Source organism: Antechinus flavipes, chromosome 5 (assembly GCF_016432865.1).
Source record: "Antechinus flavipes isolate AdamAnt ecotype Samford, QLD, Australia chromosome 5, AdamAnt_v2, whole genome shotgun sequence".
Classification (NCBI taxonomy): Eukaryota; Metazoa; Chordata; class Mammalia; order Dasyuromorphia; family Dasyuridae; genus Antechinus; species Antechinus flavipes.
In genome coordinates this window covers 201064323-201080493 of record NC_067402.1, presented here as the reverse complement: position 1 = coordinate 201080493, position 16171 = coordinate 201064323, and the positions used below count along the sequence as shown (strand labels likewise).

General features: G+C 36.8%; 1 protein-coding gene across 1 annotated transcript in view; it reads left to right on the top strand.

Moving 5' to 3' along the window:
• Positions 1-427: 427 nt before the first annotated feature.
• IL2RA (interleukin 2 receptor subunit alpha) overlaps positions 428-16171 on the top strand; it is a 34174-nt gene continuing 18430 nt past the window's right edge. Inside the window, exons 1-2 of the mRNA XM_051961859.1 lie at positions 428-3171; positions 15221-15412. Coding sequence (XP_051817819.1) covers positions 3075-3171; positions 15221-15412 — 289 coding nt within the window. The 5' untranslated portion in view covers positions 428-3074. The remainder of the gene's footprint in view (positions 3172-15220; positions 15413-16171) is intronic.

Genomic DNA, 16171 nt, shown 5'->3' with positions numbered 1-16171 from the left:
TTCACTTTTGGCTTTCACTGCTCTCTTTTGCCCAAACCAGACCCATTAGTTTCACTTTCCCTCTCCTGTCATTTTGCACTTCGTTGGAGTTAAATTTCTTGTTCAAGTATGTACATGTAACCTCCTCAGCATAGGGGACTATTTTCCTTTTCTGGTTATCTTTTTTCTTCATACTTCCTCAAAGGAAAATGATATGATATGCCTTTTTGGAAGTCAACATTTATTTTCAGGGTCTCCTAGATAAATTTCTGGTCTCTTCTGATACATCCTATAACCCAGATATTTTTCCCCCAGTTATTTAAATTACAAAGAAGTCACTGATCTATATTAGTGGAGGTTTGTAAACCAGAACTGCTTGTCTGTAACTCTAATTGAAAGGAAGGAAGGAAGGAAAGAAAGAAGGAAGGAAGGAAGGAAGGAAGAAGGAAGGAAGGAAGGAAGGAAGGAAGGAAGGAAGGAAGGAAGGAAGGAAGGAAGGAAGGATGGATGATGTCCCCTCCATCTCTAAATGTATTATCCTATTGTTAACAGAATTTTACTGTATTAATTTCTAAACTATGAATAGCTAGAGCTATACAAAGCAGTACTAGAGACAGGGTTTTTTGTAGATCAAACATTTTAATTAATCAATTTTGGAGTGAGGAATGTGGTTTGCAAACCGGAAGTTTTCCTGGGAAAAAGACCTTCCCTGCTGCAGTAAAAGCAGAGACTTTTTTTACAGAAATTATAAGTAGGAAGGAAGGAGGAAGAGGAATTATGATACAATCTTTCTCAAGTCCTGAGTGAATGCCCATGAGAAGCCCCTGAGTGCAGGATAATATAGGTGTTCTTGAGTCCCATGAGAACAATTCTTCAGTGATTATTTCAAAACCCATAGGTTGTTACTTGGTGGGAGACCAGATCAGAGTTCTATAATAGAAGCAGGTTTTACAATTTTTGATCCACTTCACTTACCATAAATGAAAGAGTGTTATCAAGAATTGACTGATCATTTCAAACTGTATTGTGAGACTCTGACTCCCAACAGAATCTGCTGGGGAAATAGTAGCTCTGAAAAAATGTAAATTATTATTAAATTCTTTACATATATAATATTAATTAAAATGAAAGCCATAATTTCCTTCACACTATGAATGTTCATAATCTCCAAACTACATGGAATTAAAAGTTTTCAAAACATAGAGACCTAATAGAAAAAAAATGAAACTCATGTGAGAGGCAGATGACAAAAGGCATATGTAATTCCTTTCATCCTATCCAAACCATCTGCTACTGGAGCTGTTCCAAAGACACATTCAGTAGGGCTAGTAGAAATGAACTTATATCCCAATATTTCTGTTCAATCACCACCATCAACAATAGCCCAAAAAAAAAGGCCATATATGATTAACTATAAAAGAATAATAGCAAGATAATGAGTTGCCTTCTGATAATCTCTATCTGAACTTCACAAAAAGAAAAGATGAAAACAAGATAATAAAGACCTATCTTGCATTTTAGAATTTTTAAGTCTTTTCACACTCATTTCATTTAATTCTCACAATAAATTGTGAGATTTATTCACAGTTGTGAATATACTAAATAACTATTTCTCCACATGAAAAAAGAGGGAGAGACATCAATGCCTTTTACACAAAGCTACACATTAAATTAAAGAGTGACCAGAAGAGAGGTGTCCTGATTTTGAATTTAGTTCTTTTTCTGTTATAGCTTTGTGATATGAACTCCAGAATGCAGATAGGTAGACTACATTCTGGTAGACATAAAAATGCCATAAGTATTATGAGACTATAGAGAGACAGAGAGATTGCTACTTCCCATGGTCATATAGTAAGCCAGGAACATGATGTTCTGTTTCCATAGGAATTGAATATGACTCTCTTAACTTCAAATCCAGACACTTCTGATGTCAGGAATGACATAATCCTTGCTCATGATTGGCTTTACCATTTTTGTTCAGTTTATCCCACTCTTCATGACTTCATTTGAGTGTTTTGGGGTTTTTTTTTATTTGTTTGTTGTTTTGGGGGGAGGTGGGGCAAAGGCACTGGAAAGGTTTGCCATTTCCTTCTCATTTTACAGATAAGGGAACGGAGGCAAACAGGGTCAAGTGACTTGCCAAGACTTACACAGCTAGTAAGTGTCTGATTGTTTCTGACTCTGATTAAAGCGCATTGCTTTAACCGTCTAGTTGCTAAGCTTTAGTGGGAAAAGACAGACAAAGAAGTAATTTTGAAAGATCCACCTGACACCACCCGTAGGATCTTGGGCAAATCACTTTCTCTCTCAGAGCCTCCATTTCCTCCTAAGGGATCTAAGGGGTTCCTTCCACTTCTATATGTATTAACCTTGACGAAATGCTCCAAGAAACTTTGAAGGAGGGATTACTTTCAGCGGCGGAGGGAGGAATCAGGAGAAGTTCTGTGCAAGGCAATTTTATAGTCTCGTACAATTTTCACTACTCTAGACATGACAAAAGAAATTGTCACTTTTCCTAGTGCCATAAACCTGGATGGGTATTTGAGATAAAGTGACGGGGAGAAAGCGGAGGAGAATCACTTGAAGCTGTGCTAGGAGGCAGAGGCTCTGGAACAAACGCTGCCTTCCTCTTCCGAAAGCAGCCTCTGGTGAGACAGGTTAAGGTCCTCTGGGCGCTGGCCCAGAAATGTTTTAGGATGGGGAGAAGGACGCGGAACCTTCTCTATTAGAGGGAGAGGGTGGAGAAGCTGCTTTCTCCTACCTCTCCCCAATCCTCCCTGGAGCGAAAGCAAAAGCAAAAGTGAAAGTGAACGCCACTGTCCCCCACCCCGACCTCCGCCCACCAGCAAGCCTCGCTCAGCCTCTTTTCTGTCTCGGCCGGGTCGCTCCCGTCACCTCCTTTTCCCTTCCCTCTAGCCAGGGGAAGCCGGAGCCCGGGAGCCCGCTGCCGCTTCGCAGTGGAAGCAGAGCCGCTGCCAACCCGGAGAGCGTGGGCTCGAGTGGGCACGCGCCTAACTAACCTCAGGGGGCGCTCTGGCGCTCGGACGCTGTGGACCCAGTAGGGGTGGGGAGAGCGGAGGCGGGAAGCTCAACTGATGGCAAAGTGCAGCCAGGTCCTGCGCTGTCGGCTCATCGCCCTGCCCCTGCTGTGGCTCCAGCTCCTCCCGCTGCTGCCCCTCTGCGCTTTGCGAGGTAAGCAGAGGAGGGTTTAAGCCGTCAGGGGAAAGCGGAGAGGGAGGCTTCCTGGAAAGAGAGGTCGCTCCATCCCTAGAAATGACGGCTCTGCGCCGGGCTGACACTGAAAGGAGATGGGGAGCGCGGGGGAGGATTCCTAGAAGCTGCGAGGGGGCACCCAGCCTTCCCCCACTCCGGGTCCCGAACGCGTGGGAGTCCGACTTCTGAGGAGAAAAGAGTCCGCAGCGCCTCTGGTCCGAGAATCCAGCTGCCCGCAAGCGCCGCCGGAGTTAACCCCAACGCGCAACAGGGGTCCTCAAATTACGGGCCAGGCTGAGCGCGATGATCCCCCTCACCCAGAGCTATGAAGTTTCTTTATTTAAAGGCCCACAAAGTTTTTGTTTTTACTATAGTCCGACCCTCCAACAGTCTGAGGGACAGTGAACTGGCCCCCTAGTTAAAAAGTTTGAGGACCCCTGCTAGGGAGCTCTCCTAAACCAGAGAAGCAACCACTGGGGTCCGGGCCAGCTCTGTGCCCAACTTTAGGCCCAAGTAAAACGAAAACAACTCCCGGGGTGTAGCTCCTGAAGTCCAAACCAACTTCTTGGCTGAACTCCCCGGAGTTTCATTGATTTGACTTCTAGTTTTAGAATCCTCATCTTCTTTTGACAGGGAGTCGCATTTCTTGGTCACGTGTTTTTCATTGTTGAATTAACTACCAAGATTGAATGAACTGAAAGCTCACTCTTAATGAGCAAAAATGTGTGGTTCAGATTTAACTAGGCTATGGTTTGAGGAAAAGTTAGAAGGAAGACATCAGCATCAGAGAATTTAGAAAATGAAAAACCTCTGCTTATTGGGAAAGGATTGGGATCTGATTCCAGGAGAGCAGAGACCTCCATACTGGATACCGAGGAAGGAGATATAGTCTAGTGCAAATAATAGTATTTATTAAGAACCTACTATATACCAAGCACCACAGCTGGACGAATACTTGTTGGGGAGATAGAATAACTGGATTCTAATATGACTTGAGCAACTTGGAAGTTTTTTCTTTTATGAATGCGTCTCAGGGACTTAGAGAAATACTGCAGTTCAGGTTCCTGAAGTTGCTTAAATCAGGATGAAACCTACGGAACTGGTAGATTAAGCTCCCCGACTACAGGTAAAAAAGAGGGAAGAGAATTGTAGAGGATGAACTGGAACCAATCATGAGAGTAAAGATTCCGGTTTCAAATGATAGAGATGACTATGTTAGGAACTTCTTGACAAAATTTATTGGCAGAAGCAACCAGTGTGGTGATCGTTGCAAGATGATGAGCTCAGAGTGGCCTTTGTAAGTATTTAGCAATTCAAGATTGGTCTCTTTTCTTAAGAAAACAACTGGAGAGAGGGTGGGAGAGAGATGGAGTAGGAGGATAGCCAGAATAGCCAGATATGACTAACCTTTTTGTGAACTGCAAAAAATTTAATTTTCCATCCTGCCTTCCTGGGTGCCCTCTCATATCACTTCATTTGAATTATACCTGATCTCTATAATTTTGCCATATTCACTTTTAATATTTATAAGAAGTCTTTCTTTGCATGTGTATTGTTGTAGTCTTATATAATATTTTCTCAGCTTTGCTTATTTTAAACTCTATTTCCATTAATGAAGATCTTTCTGTGTTACCGTGTATTCAGCACATTCATCATTTTTACATGATGTTGTTGTTTAATCAATTAGGGTTTTCTTGGCAAAGATACTATAATGGTTTGCCATTACCTTCTCCATTTTACAGAGAAGGTATTGAGGCAAACAGGGTAAGTTTCATACCAGAGTCCTAAGTATCTGAGATCAATTTTGAACTCAAGTCTCCTGACTATCCACTGTGCCAGGTAGCTGCTCCTTTTTGAAAAGACCAGAATGCTTCATTATATTCATATACCACAATTTGTTTAACCATTCTCCAGTTGATGGGCATCTACTTTGTTTCCAATTCTTAGCTATCACAAAAAGTGCTGCTATAAACACTTTGGGATTTATATGGACTTTCTTCTTATAAATGGCTTCTTTGAGTTCTGAGGCCAGTAATGGAGTCCCTGGTCAAAAAGTATGTACATTTTAATCATATTAGTTACACATGTTACATTTTAAACTTTTTCCACTTACAACTCTTTTGCCCAAAGAATTTTTATGTGACTTAGGGTATATAATTATATAAAATAGACATACAAATCAAACATTTACTAATAAGAAAACATTTTCAGAGTCCCCACATTCAGTTACCTTTCCCCATATGGGGGTCACAATCTACAGTTTAGAAGCTTTAGGTTGCGTAATTCCACATTGCTTTCCAAAATGGTTGTCCCAATTCACACCTCCACCAACAAAGCATTAGTGTGTCTTTCTTTCAACAACCCTTCCAACAATAATTGTTGCCATTTTTTGTCATTTTGGACAATTTGTAGACTATGAGATGAAATCTCAAAGTTGTTTTGATTTACATTTCTCTTAATTTGGAACATTTTTTTATGTGGCTCTGAATTCTTTGTAATTCCGCTTTTGAAAACTTTTCATTTCCTTTGGTGATTTATCTATTGAGAAATGTCTATTAGTCTAATATATGCTTATTAACTTATATAGCTATCATAGATACCAGACTCTTCATTTTTTTGTTAAAGCTTTTTATTTACATAGTATATACATGAGTAATTTTTCCAACATTGACCCTTGCATAACCTTTTGTTACAAATTTTCCCCTTGTTCCCCCCCACCCCTGCCTCTATCTGGCAGGTTGTCTAATACATGTTAAATATGTTGAAATACATGTTAGATCCAATATGTGTACAAATATTTATACAGTTATCTGGTTGCGCAAGAAAAATCAGATCAAGAAGGAAGAAAAAGAAAAACTGAGGGGAAAAAAACCCAAAATGCAAGTAAATAACAACAGAGAGAATGAGAATGCTATGTTGTGTTCCACCCTCTGTTCCCATAGTTCTCTCTCTGGGTGTAGATGGTTCTCTTCATCACTGCACAAGTGGAACTGATTTGAATCATCTCAATGTTGAAGAGAGCTACATCCATCAAAATTGATCATCATATAATCTTATTGTTGCCATGTATAATGATTTCCTGGTTCTGCTCATTTTACTTTGCATCAATTCATGTAAGTCTCTCCAAGCCTCTCTGAAATCATCCTGTGGGTTGTTTCTTACAGAATAATAGTACTCCATACATTCATATATCATAATTTATTCAGCCATTCTCCAATTGATGGGGCATCCACTCAGTTTCCAGTTTCTTGCCACTACAAAGAGGACTGCCACAAACATTTTTGCACATGTGGGTCCCTTTCCTTCTTTTAAGATCTCTTTGGGATATAATCCCTTGTAGAAACACTGCTGGGTCAAAGGGTATGCACAGTTTGATAACTTTTTGAGCATAGTTCCAAAGTGCTCTCCAGAATGGTTGGATCCATTCACAGTTCCACCAACAATAGGATACCAAACTCTTATCAGAGAAATTTGATATAAGGAGCACTTTATAAATGAATCTATGCAAGTTTTCTGTTTTGTGGGTTTGTGTATTTTGTAGTTACTTGGAATAGAATTTCCTTTTCCATTATTGGTTCTTAGATTTGTTATTATTATTATAATATATAAATGAAGTTATTTTTGAGGATTTATTTTGTAACCTTCAATTTTGCTGAAGCTGTTGTAATATCTTTGTGTCATTGTAGTATCAATTAGTATCTTTGTTAATTCCCTAAGATTTTCTGAGTAAACCATAATAAAATCAGCAAATACAGATTCTCAATTTTTAAGAATCATTTATAAAGTACAGGATTAATTGTTTAAACAATTTGATATTATTCTTCTGAAATACATCAGGACCAAGAGGATTTTTTTAGGTAGTTAATCTACAAATATATCTACTTTATTGAGATTAAGTTATTTAAGATCTCTGTCTAGTCTAACAATTCAAATATTTTATATTTTGAAAGTATATTTCTATTTATTTTTCTCTCAGTTTTATTAGTATATAACTATTCAAAATGTTTTCTGGTAATTCTTTTTATTTCTTTTTATTTTGTTGCGATTTTATCTTGCTTGTTTTCTTTTTTATTGATTTAATTTTCTATCCTTTTCTTTTAAATCACATTAGCAACAGATTTATTAATTTTGTTAGTCATCTCAAAGAACCAGTTCTTAATTTTTTCATTATTTCTATTTTTCCTACAATTTTTAATATTTCTTCTTTTGTATTTATTTTAGGTTTGTTAATTTATTGCCTTTTAATAATATTCAATTCCTGAACAGAAATAGAAGGGTCTTTTTTTTAACTTTGTCAATATATTTTAAAGGAATATAATTTTCCCCTTAGGAAACTTTAGTTGTATCAAAAACTTTGGGGCATGTTGTTTAATCATTATCTTTTCATATAACTGTAAATTATATCTGTAATTAATTCTTTGGCCTACTCCTTATTTAGGATTACATTGTTATCTCCATTTGGATCTGTGTCTTTTTTTGTGGTCCCCAGACCCATTACTTCTTATTGCTTCCTGATACATTTACTACCTCTGCTTTTTTACACAAATTTGTGATTTCCTGGGCCCTAATACATGGTCTTTTTTTTAAGCTTCATGTGGTTCAAAGAAATATATCTGTTCTTTTGAAGTTTCATTAAAAAGTTTTTTAGTTCTAGTTTCTCCAGAAATATTTTCATTTTTTAAATTTTCCTATTAGACTTATCCAAACTAAGAAACTAATACTGATGTATCCTATTATTATAGTCTTATTGTTTTTATATTCTTGTAATTGAATTAATTTTTTCTTTTATGAATTTGTTTACTAAGGCATTTGGAGACTATATGTTTATTACTGTTACTGATTGTTGCTTATGATTCTTTCAGCCTAATATAGTTTTCATTTTCACATTTTCTTATTTATTGTAAACTTAAATACAAAATGAGAAAAGAAAAAAATTTGTCATGTGCACAGTAGAACATAAAAGAGGGTTCAATATGAATTTCCATTTCGAGGTAACTATATAATAAATACTACACATTGTTTTCAAAGCTTCCCAGCTTTTCTTTGCTTCTTTGAAGGTTTTCCTTTCTTCTTTTCTGTGCACTTATTTTTTCCCTCCATCCCTGCCCCCAACCCCAAAGAAGGCAACAATTAAGTGCAGCATAGATAGCTATGAGATCAGGAAGGGACCCCAAAAGGTTGGGAATCACAGACCGGTGTTGTAAGGTGTCTCAGTAAGTCTGATCTAACCAACTGGAAAAATAGTAAATGCTCTTAGATTGGGCGAGCAAATATAATAAAGATGACCATACTACCTAAACTAATCTATTTATTTAGCGCTATACCAATTAGACTCCCAAAAAACTACTTTGATGACCTAGAAAAAATAACAACAAAGTTCATATGGAAAAACAAAAGGTCAAGAATTTCAAGGGAATTAATGAAAAAAAAATCAAATGCAAGGTGTCTCAAAAGAATTTTCAGGCTTGAACCCATCTCTAAGTCAAGGGGTAATGCCATTGAAGCAGTCTAAATTCCAAGAGAATTTAGCAAAGAAAAAGAAGCAAAGAGACAGTTTTATCTGGTTCTTCATGTTATAGATCTACTAATTTTTGGCCCAGAGGTAGGACTAAGGAGTGGTCTCTGAAATTTGGTTATCACTAACCAATAGACAGTAATGTTTGTTGACAGGCTGATTGTTAGAAATTCTTAGTTTTCTAGGTTGGGGGTGGGGGACCTTGGGGTCAGAGATTCCAAAGCCAGAAGATTTAGAATTACTGACTTATTGTTAGAACAGAAGCCCCCTAAGATTAGGGGACCTTAAAATTATTGCTGTCTCCCCTAGAAGCTACATTTACATCATTTCCCCTCTCAAGCAGTTGCACCCCAAATTCATTTAGGACAAACGGATGAAGCTATCTTCTGGAGCTGCTTCATGCTGATAAAGGGTATAGAGTTTTCCATGCCTAGTGGGGTCCAGATAGAGGAGGGGGAAACATGTGACTTGAAGATGGTGGCAGCAGCATTCAGAGGGGTGCTAAGTGTCAGAATCAGTTAGTGGCATTTAGGATGAACGAATAGATGCAAGTTCATAGCTTGGAGAATGGAGGTTATGAAGAAACTTCAAAGAAGGTGGTGTAGAAGCATTATAAGTGAGTTTTCCAGAATAATTTTGGAATGGATAGCCTACAATTATTATGTGGGTAAGAGAGCCTTTCTAGCAAGAAAAGGGATAGTCAGGTTAAAGTTATTCCCCTGGGGGAGGTAGCTAGTACAAATAGGGTGGCAACCAGGGTGGATCCATCTAACACTGAAACTATTAATCTCATTTCATTTTCCACCTTATTTTCCTAATTCTGCCTTCAGGGATGAAGAAAAAAAAATCTAATCCCTCTTCCATTACAGGTCTTCAAATACTTGCAATTATCATCTCTCTTGGTTCTTCTATAAGCTATACATTCTCAATTTCTTCAAATTAATCTTTATATATCATGACTATGAGACAATTTTACCAATATGTTACCCTCCTCTGGATTGCTTTTCAAAGTCTTTCCTAAACTATATAGCATACAGAATTGATCATAGTGCTTTAGAAAGGACCAAGAACCAAAAACTATAAGCCAAAAAATAATAGTGACTGCTGACTCAGAAATAATTAGGGTTAATTTCATTTTATTGTCAAAGGAAATGATCTGCACATTGGAAAGGATAGACCCAACATGGCTAAAAGATTAGATAGATGCATACCCTGTGAGGAAATAGTAAAAATAATCCCTAATTGGTGTAAATGAGTTTATCTCATCTTCCAGAGAAATTGACCCAGGAGTTAAAAGAACTTGCATGTGAGATTGCTGAGCTACTTAGAAATTAGTTTAAAATGATTTGTGTATTTTAGTTGACAACAAATTCAAAATGAGTGGATATTTTGATATTGCTGACAAAAGTTAATTTCATCTTAATGACATTAGTAGACACACAATTCCCATAATGAAGGAGGTAATAATAATCCTATTGTATTTTATATAGGTTAGACTATATCTAGAATACTATAGTCAGTTCTAGTACTACATATTAATGTTGACATTTATGTAGCTACATAGCTATACATATATATATATATACATACACACATACACACACACACACACACACACACACACACACACACACACACACACATATATATATATATATATATATATTCTGCCTTCCAGAAAGAGCTCTGTCTCACATTGACCCAGATTCATCCTAGTGTTTGTTGGAGGGAGTGGAACTGAAATAAATCCATCACATTTTATCCATCAGATTTTCTTTTCTGGCTCTATTCCCAGTAACTTCATAAGAAGTCGCTGAAGTAACTCTGGGGAAATCTCTAAAATAAGTCTTTAAAACAATCTTGTTTTAAAGATTTAAAAATTTTAAAAATTTAAAGATTGTTTTAAAGATCCAAAAGGCTGGATACTCTAGGAAAGTTGTAAAGTCAGTTTCTATTTGATACCTATTCTAACCTTGAGATCCTAAGTCCTTAGACATTCATCAGCTTCTCATCTACTGCCTTCTGATGGAACCATGTTTTAACAGCAGATATCACTTGTCATTGCTTTCCTCGTGGAACCTTTTCACAATTCCTCCATTACCCCAGAAGAAAACACTAAGAATTTCTCTCCTTCAGCTGTTCCCTGTTGTTCTCGGTGCTCCAACTCTTTCCCTCTTTCATTCTGCTATAAATTTGTCTTTTATCCAATCAAGACTTGTCTCTGTTGAGTTCATTCTTTACCACAAAGAAAAGAAACCTCAATAGTTTATGTTGCCTGGCAGGAGACACAATTTTCCCTGCTCTGCATGGTTTCAGAGGACAGTCAGGACCAAATATTGAATGTTAAGAGAGATTCCAGCTCAGCATAAGAGCTTTATAATCATTTGAGATGTCCAAAAGTGGGCGTTTCCCATCTTACCTACACACACATACATACACACATCCATTATCATCATCATCAAGATACTCAAGCAGAGGTTCAGTGATCACTTGTATTTCTCTAAAATCTCACCTCCTCCTGGAAACTTAACCAAGGGACTTTAGCTTTAAGGTTCCCCCTTTTTTAATTTATATAATTCTCAGACCCCAAATCCAAAGTGCTGGATTTGCACTGTTTGGGGGGGGGGGAGGATCTACTCCTAATTTGCTCCAAATTTTTGGAACTTGTGACTCCACTTATAGTCTTTCTTAGGAAGCTCAGAATTTGAACCTCCTTTAATTTTATCCAGGGAATAATAGAATATTGTACTTGACATCAATAGAGTCAGTCCTGCATACATCTTCTTGTAAATGTTCCTAGGTGCATTATAGGAACCCATTATAGTTCAATTATAGTACCACTTTAAGGATTCCCCCAATCAAAAAAAAAGAAAAGAAAAGAAATTTTTCACTTAGAGTTGCTAGGGAATCAACCCCTCACTTTCTTTATGACTCTACAGTTCTTCTAGGAAGTTATATTTTTCTACAAACTCATCATACTATTTTCGAAATTTAGAATTACCCATAAAAAAATTTAGCATTTGTAATGCTAAAGAGTCACCTCCTTCCCATAGGACCTACATTCTCTAAATTACTCACATTAGTAGAAGTCACTCAGTTTTTTGCTGTTCCTATAGTTTCCAGGCCACATGCTCAGGTCTATTTATTCTAGGATTCTAGCACTCTCTTAATTCATTTTCTTAAGGCAATCCTCCTTCCTTTTCTAGTAGATTAGGACCTAGAACAATTAACACTCCTCCAGAACAGGTTCAGAAACTTTTGCCATTCTTCCAGAAATCTGGGGTTCAGGAAATATTGTTTCTCCACTGCTACCTCTGGCAATTCAGAGTCCATTCATTCTTGCTACTCCACTGCTGTATCCTAACCCTTGTACTCTCTAGGGTTGAGAGGGAGGAAGAGAGAGGATTGGCATGGAAATAAAAATGTCCCTTCTCAGTACTTTGAGAGTAGAACCTACTTGAAGCTGATTCCTATTTATCAAGCAATAAAAGAAAGCTTGTGAAGATTTTTGATCATATTACTTATGATAAGAGTTGTGCATTAGTAAATTTCTTCTGGTATATAAGTTGAATTGTAGGCAAGGAAACTATTTAGTTGCCTATTGTGATGGTCTCAATTTGAGATAATGAAAATCTAGTATCTTCTTCACCAGCTCCTCACTAAAATCCGTCTGAGAATGGTATCTTCCCCAAAATTTTCTTAGTGCTTTTTGCAAATTATTTTCTCTCTCCTTAAATTGGCTTAAGATATCCAGACCTTGAACAATTTGTCACAATTAAATAACCTCTGAATGCCAAAAGTCAATCAGTAAATTAATAAGAATATTTTGACCTATCAAGGAAACATGATTAAAGTCTCAAAAAAAAGCCTAATCTTTTAACCTTATTAAATTACCCAGACTTACTCCAGGCTACTCTATATTTCTGAAATATTTTTAAGTCTTTTTTAATCTCATTTTGTCTCAGCATACTATAAGTCTAGATTTACTGGCTTATTTATATGCCATATAGGAGACATTAAGACTCTGTCCATAACTACAAGAGCTTAATCCTTAATCCTGTTTGTCTCCATTTACTCATTTATAAAATGACTTGAAGAAGGAAATGGCAAACCACTTAAGTATCTTTTCCAAGAAAACCCCAAAAGGGTCATAAAAAGTTAGACATGACTAAAAGAGCAATGAGAAGAAATCCTAAGAGGCAAAGATGAAAAGGGAGTGCATTCCAGATATGAGAACGCCTATCCAAAGGCATAGATCTAAAGGAAACAATGTCATGTACAGGAAACTGTTAACAGCTTACTTTGACTGAAACAGGGAGTGTGTAAAAAAAATTAATGTGAAATAAAATTTGAAAGATAGAAATCATTTTACAGAGGACTTTACATGTTGGGTTGAATGTATTTTTATCTTAGAGACAGTAAGAAGTCACTGAAGATTATAGAATGATGGTATGATGAGATGATCAGATCTATGTTTTATGAATATCAGTGGGGCAGCTGTGTAAAGGACAGGCTGGAGAGCAGAGAGCTTCTTTGGCTCTTCTCAGGTCTTGAACTTGTAGAGGCTATATAAGTAGAGAAAACAGATACAACATATGTTGTAGAGATAGAAGTGACAAGATTTAGCAAATGATAGGCACAATGATAAAAGGGGGGGGAATGAATCAAGTATGACCTTAATAGTGTAAATCTGACTGGGAGGATAGTGATGCCATAGGGAAGAGCATTGACTAAAGAAAGCTTTTGAATTTAAGTAAAATTTAAGCAGTCCTGTGTTGCAATGGGTCCTAGTTCTATTCCCACCTTTACTCCCTGAAACAATGGGGGTGGTTGGGAATGGGCATTGATTATCTTGTCTCTAAAAAAGGTCTTTGAAAAAAAACAAAAAATAAAAAAAAATAAAAAATAAAAAATAAAAAAGGTCTTTGTTGCAGTGGACTCTTGTTGAATTCCTTGCATTGACAAAATTATCATGACCCCACAGTTGCTGTTTCCAATCAGAAAGCCAAGGTATAAATGTCAATCTCAAGGTTATTTTCTCCTATAAAAGAATCTACTGGTACCAAATTCTTCACTAATCCCTTAGAAGAACATAGTCTTCTTTCTAAGTATAACAATGAGGGATTGATTAGGAACTGCCCACTTTATGGCAAAACAAGTTCTCTAAGAATTTTGCTTACCTTATGGAGTCTTAAATTTAGCCCACCTTATGGGGCGAGGTTACTCTCATCTCCCACCTTGTTATAGCATCTTCCCTGTTGTTCACTGTGAGTTCTGCTAGAAAACTTGCTAACTCCCTTTTGGAATTTAGCCCACCAGTCAATGGCATAATAATATTTCCCTCTTGATTTGAAGTTGCTATAAGCCTATAAAGTCATTTGAGACACTTCACAACATTGGCCTAAAACCCCATTGTATTTTGGGAGTTCAATCCTTGCTCCCCATCATTTTCATCCCAACTTGAAAAACAGGGTATTGCTCTGAGTCAGGCTTACCTCTAAAACAGATGAAGAGTCCCAATACTCCATTGGTATCCTCTTGATTTTGAAAGAAATCAAGGAATGTGTTAGTACATTGAATAAACCCTTCATAGAACTTTTGGGAGAATATGGACATATAGGGTCATATAGGGTAAACAAGATTTAATGTGTTACAGTCTGCATCTTTGGAGGGAATTCCTGAATTGATGAGATCATAGATCTATAGTATATTTGCTTGCTTAAATGATTTGAGTATATTTGCTTGCTTAAATGATTAAAATTTTTACATATTGTCTCCCAGATAGAAAATAAGACTCTGAGCTGGGATTGTTTCACTTTGATTTTTATGAAAATAAGACTCTGAGCTGGAATTGTTTCACTTTGATTTTTATATCTGTGGTGCCTGACACATACTTAATAAATATTTACTGATTGATTTCCTAAGTACACAGATTATCCAGGATCCTTCTGGTATTTGACCAAAGTTGGAACCCTCTAAGCCTTGGTGGTAGATCCAGGTTCAATAAAATAGGGAAATATGAAGACTAAATATTCTCAGCATGTGTTGGGTTAGGTGAGCAGGTACAGGATTGTAGGAAGTGACATCTATCTCCCTAGAACAAGGAGGCTGAGAAAGTAGTCACGTATAAAGAAAAGAGTCTAGTGAGGTGAAAATAGGGTTGCTGTTTTGCCCAGACAAAACCAGAAATATTTTCTGGGATTGCTACTAAAGAAACAAAAAATGTTAATGTAAATTTTTCACAAAATTTTAATAGTTCTTCTGTGCTTCCTGGAATGAGTTCTGGACCTTCTGCAGCTAGTAGCTTGCTTTCAACCTAATAATCTGAATCTGTCCAAAGAAGAAGCAATTCTTTATCTGATGGTAGTAGAGGAACTCTTTCAGGTCTTGGAATAGCCAAGAAACTCCACAAGATCAAAGAATTTCAAATGATCTCCTGAGGAAATCTTTGAAACTAACATAAAACCAATGTCTCAATGTGCAAATGATTTTTGTGGGTTTTTTCTTTTTCAGAAGAATGCCCACAACCACCTCAAATTGACTTTGCCTTCTTTGAAACACAAGTGTATATGAAGGGCACTATCCTAGACTGTTCCTGTAAACATGGTTATGATAGGAAGGAAGGTACTCCCCTCTTCATTGTGTGTGGAGGAGTCAGCTCAAGGTATTCTTCCTGGAATGGAAAATGTCAGTGTAAACGTAAATGTAAGTGCTTCTTTTTCTCATTCAACAAGAAAGGAAAACTGTGGTTTGCAATGGGAACTTTGCAGTTCTATAATTTACTTCTATAAGGATTCTCGGGGGATTCACAGACTTCTTTCTGCTAATAAAATGATACTTGGATTTTTGCTTCTGAAAATGATGAAAATTTACTAATGTGCATCATTGAGAGCTCTCCAAAGGCAAAATATTTCTTCCTGTTTTTATTTTGGTCTACAAATTTGGAAATTCCCTCCACTAATGCAGATCAGTAATTCTTCAGCAATACAGTCTTAGAGATCTTGCCTGGTGCATTGAAAGGATAAGTGATTTGCTAATGTGCACCAATCAGATACAGAACTTGAATTTGTGTTTTTCTGACTTCAAAGTCTCTCCTGTATATAAGGATAGGATCATAAATCTAATGTTAAAAGCAAACTCTTGGATCATCTTCTACAGATAAGACCCAGGATACCAGGGAAGCTGCAACATCAAAAGTCACATAGAAATATGTACAATTCATTTTGTTATGTTGCCTCTCGATTGAATCAAATATCACAACTTGTTCTGATTTCTCCCTCCTTAGTCTGCAGTGCTGCTTTCCCTCAGCCTTCTCTATCCTCAATGGTCAGGGTAGCTACCACCATGATTTTTGTCCTCTATGTGTATATAGAGGACCATGTATATAGAGACTTAATTTCAAACTCTATTTCAAACACATAATAGCTACGTGATCATTTTGAATATTAATTGTTAATCTAGTGA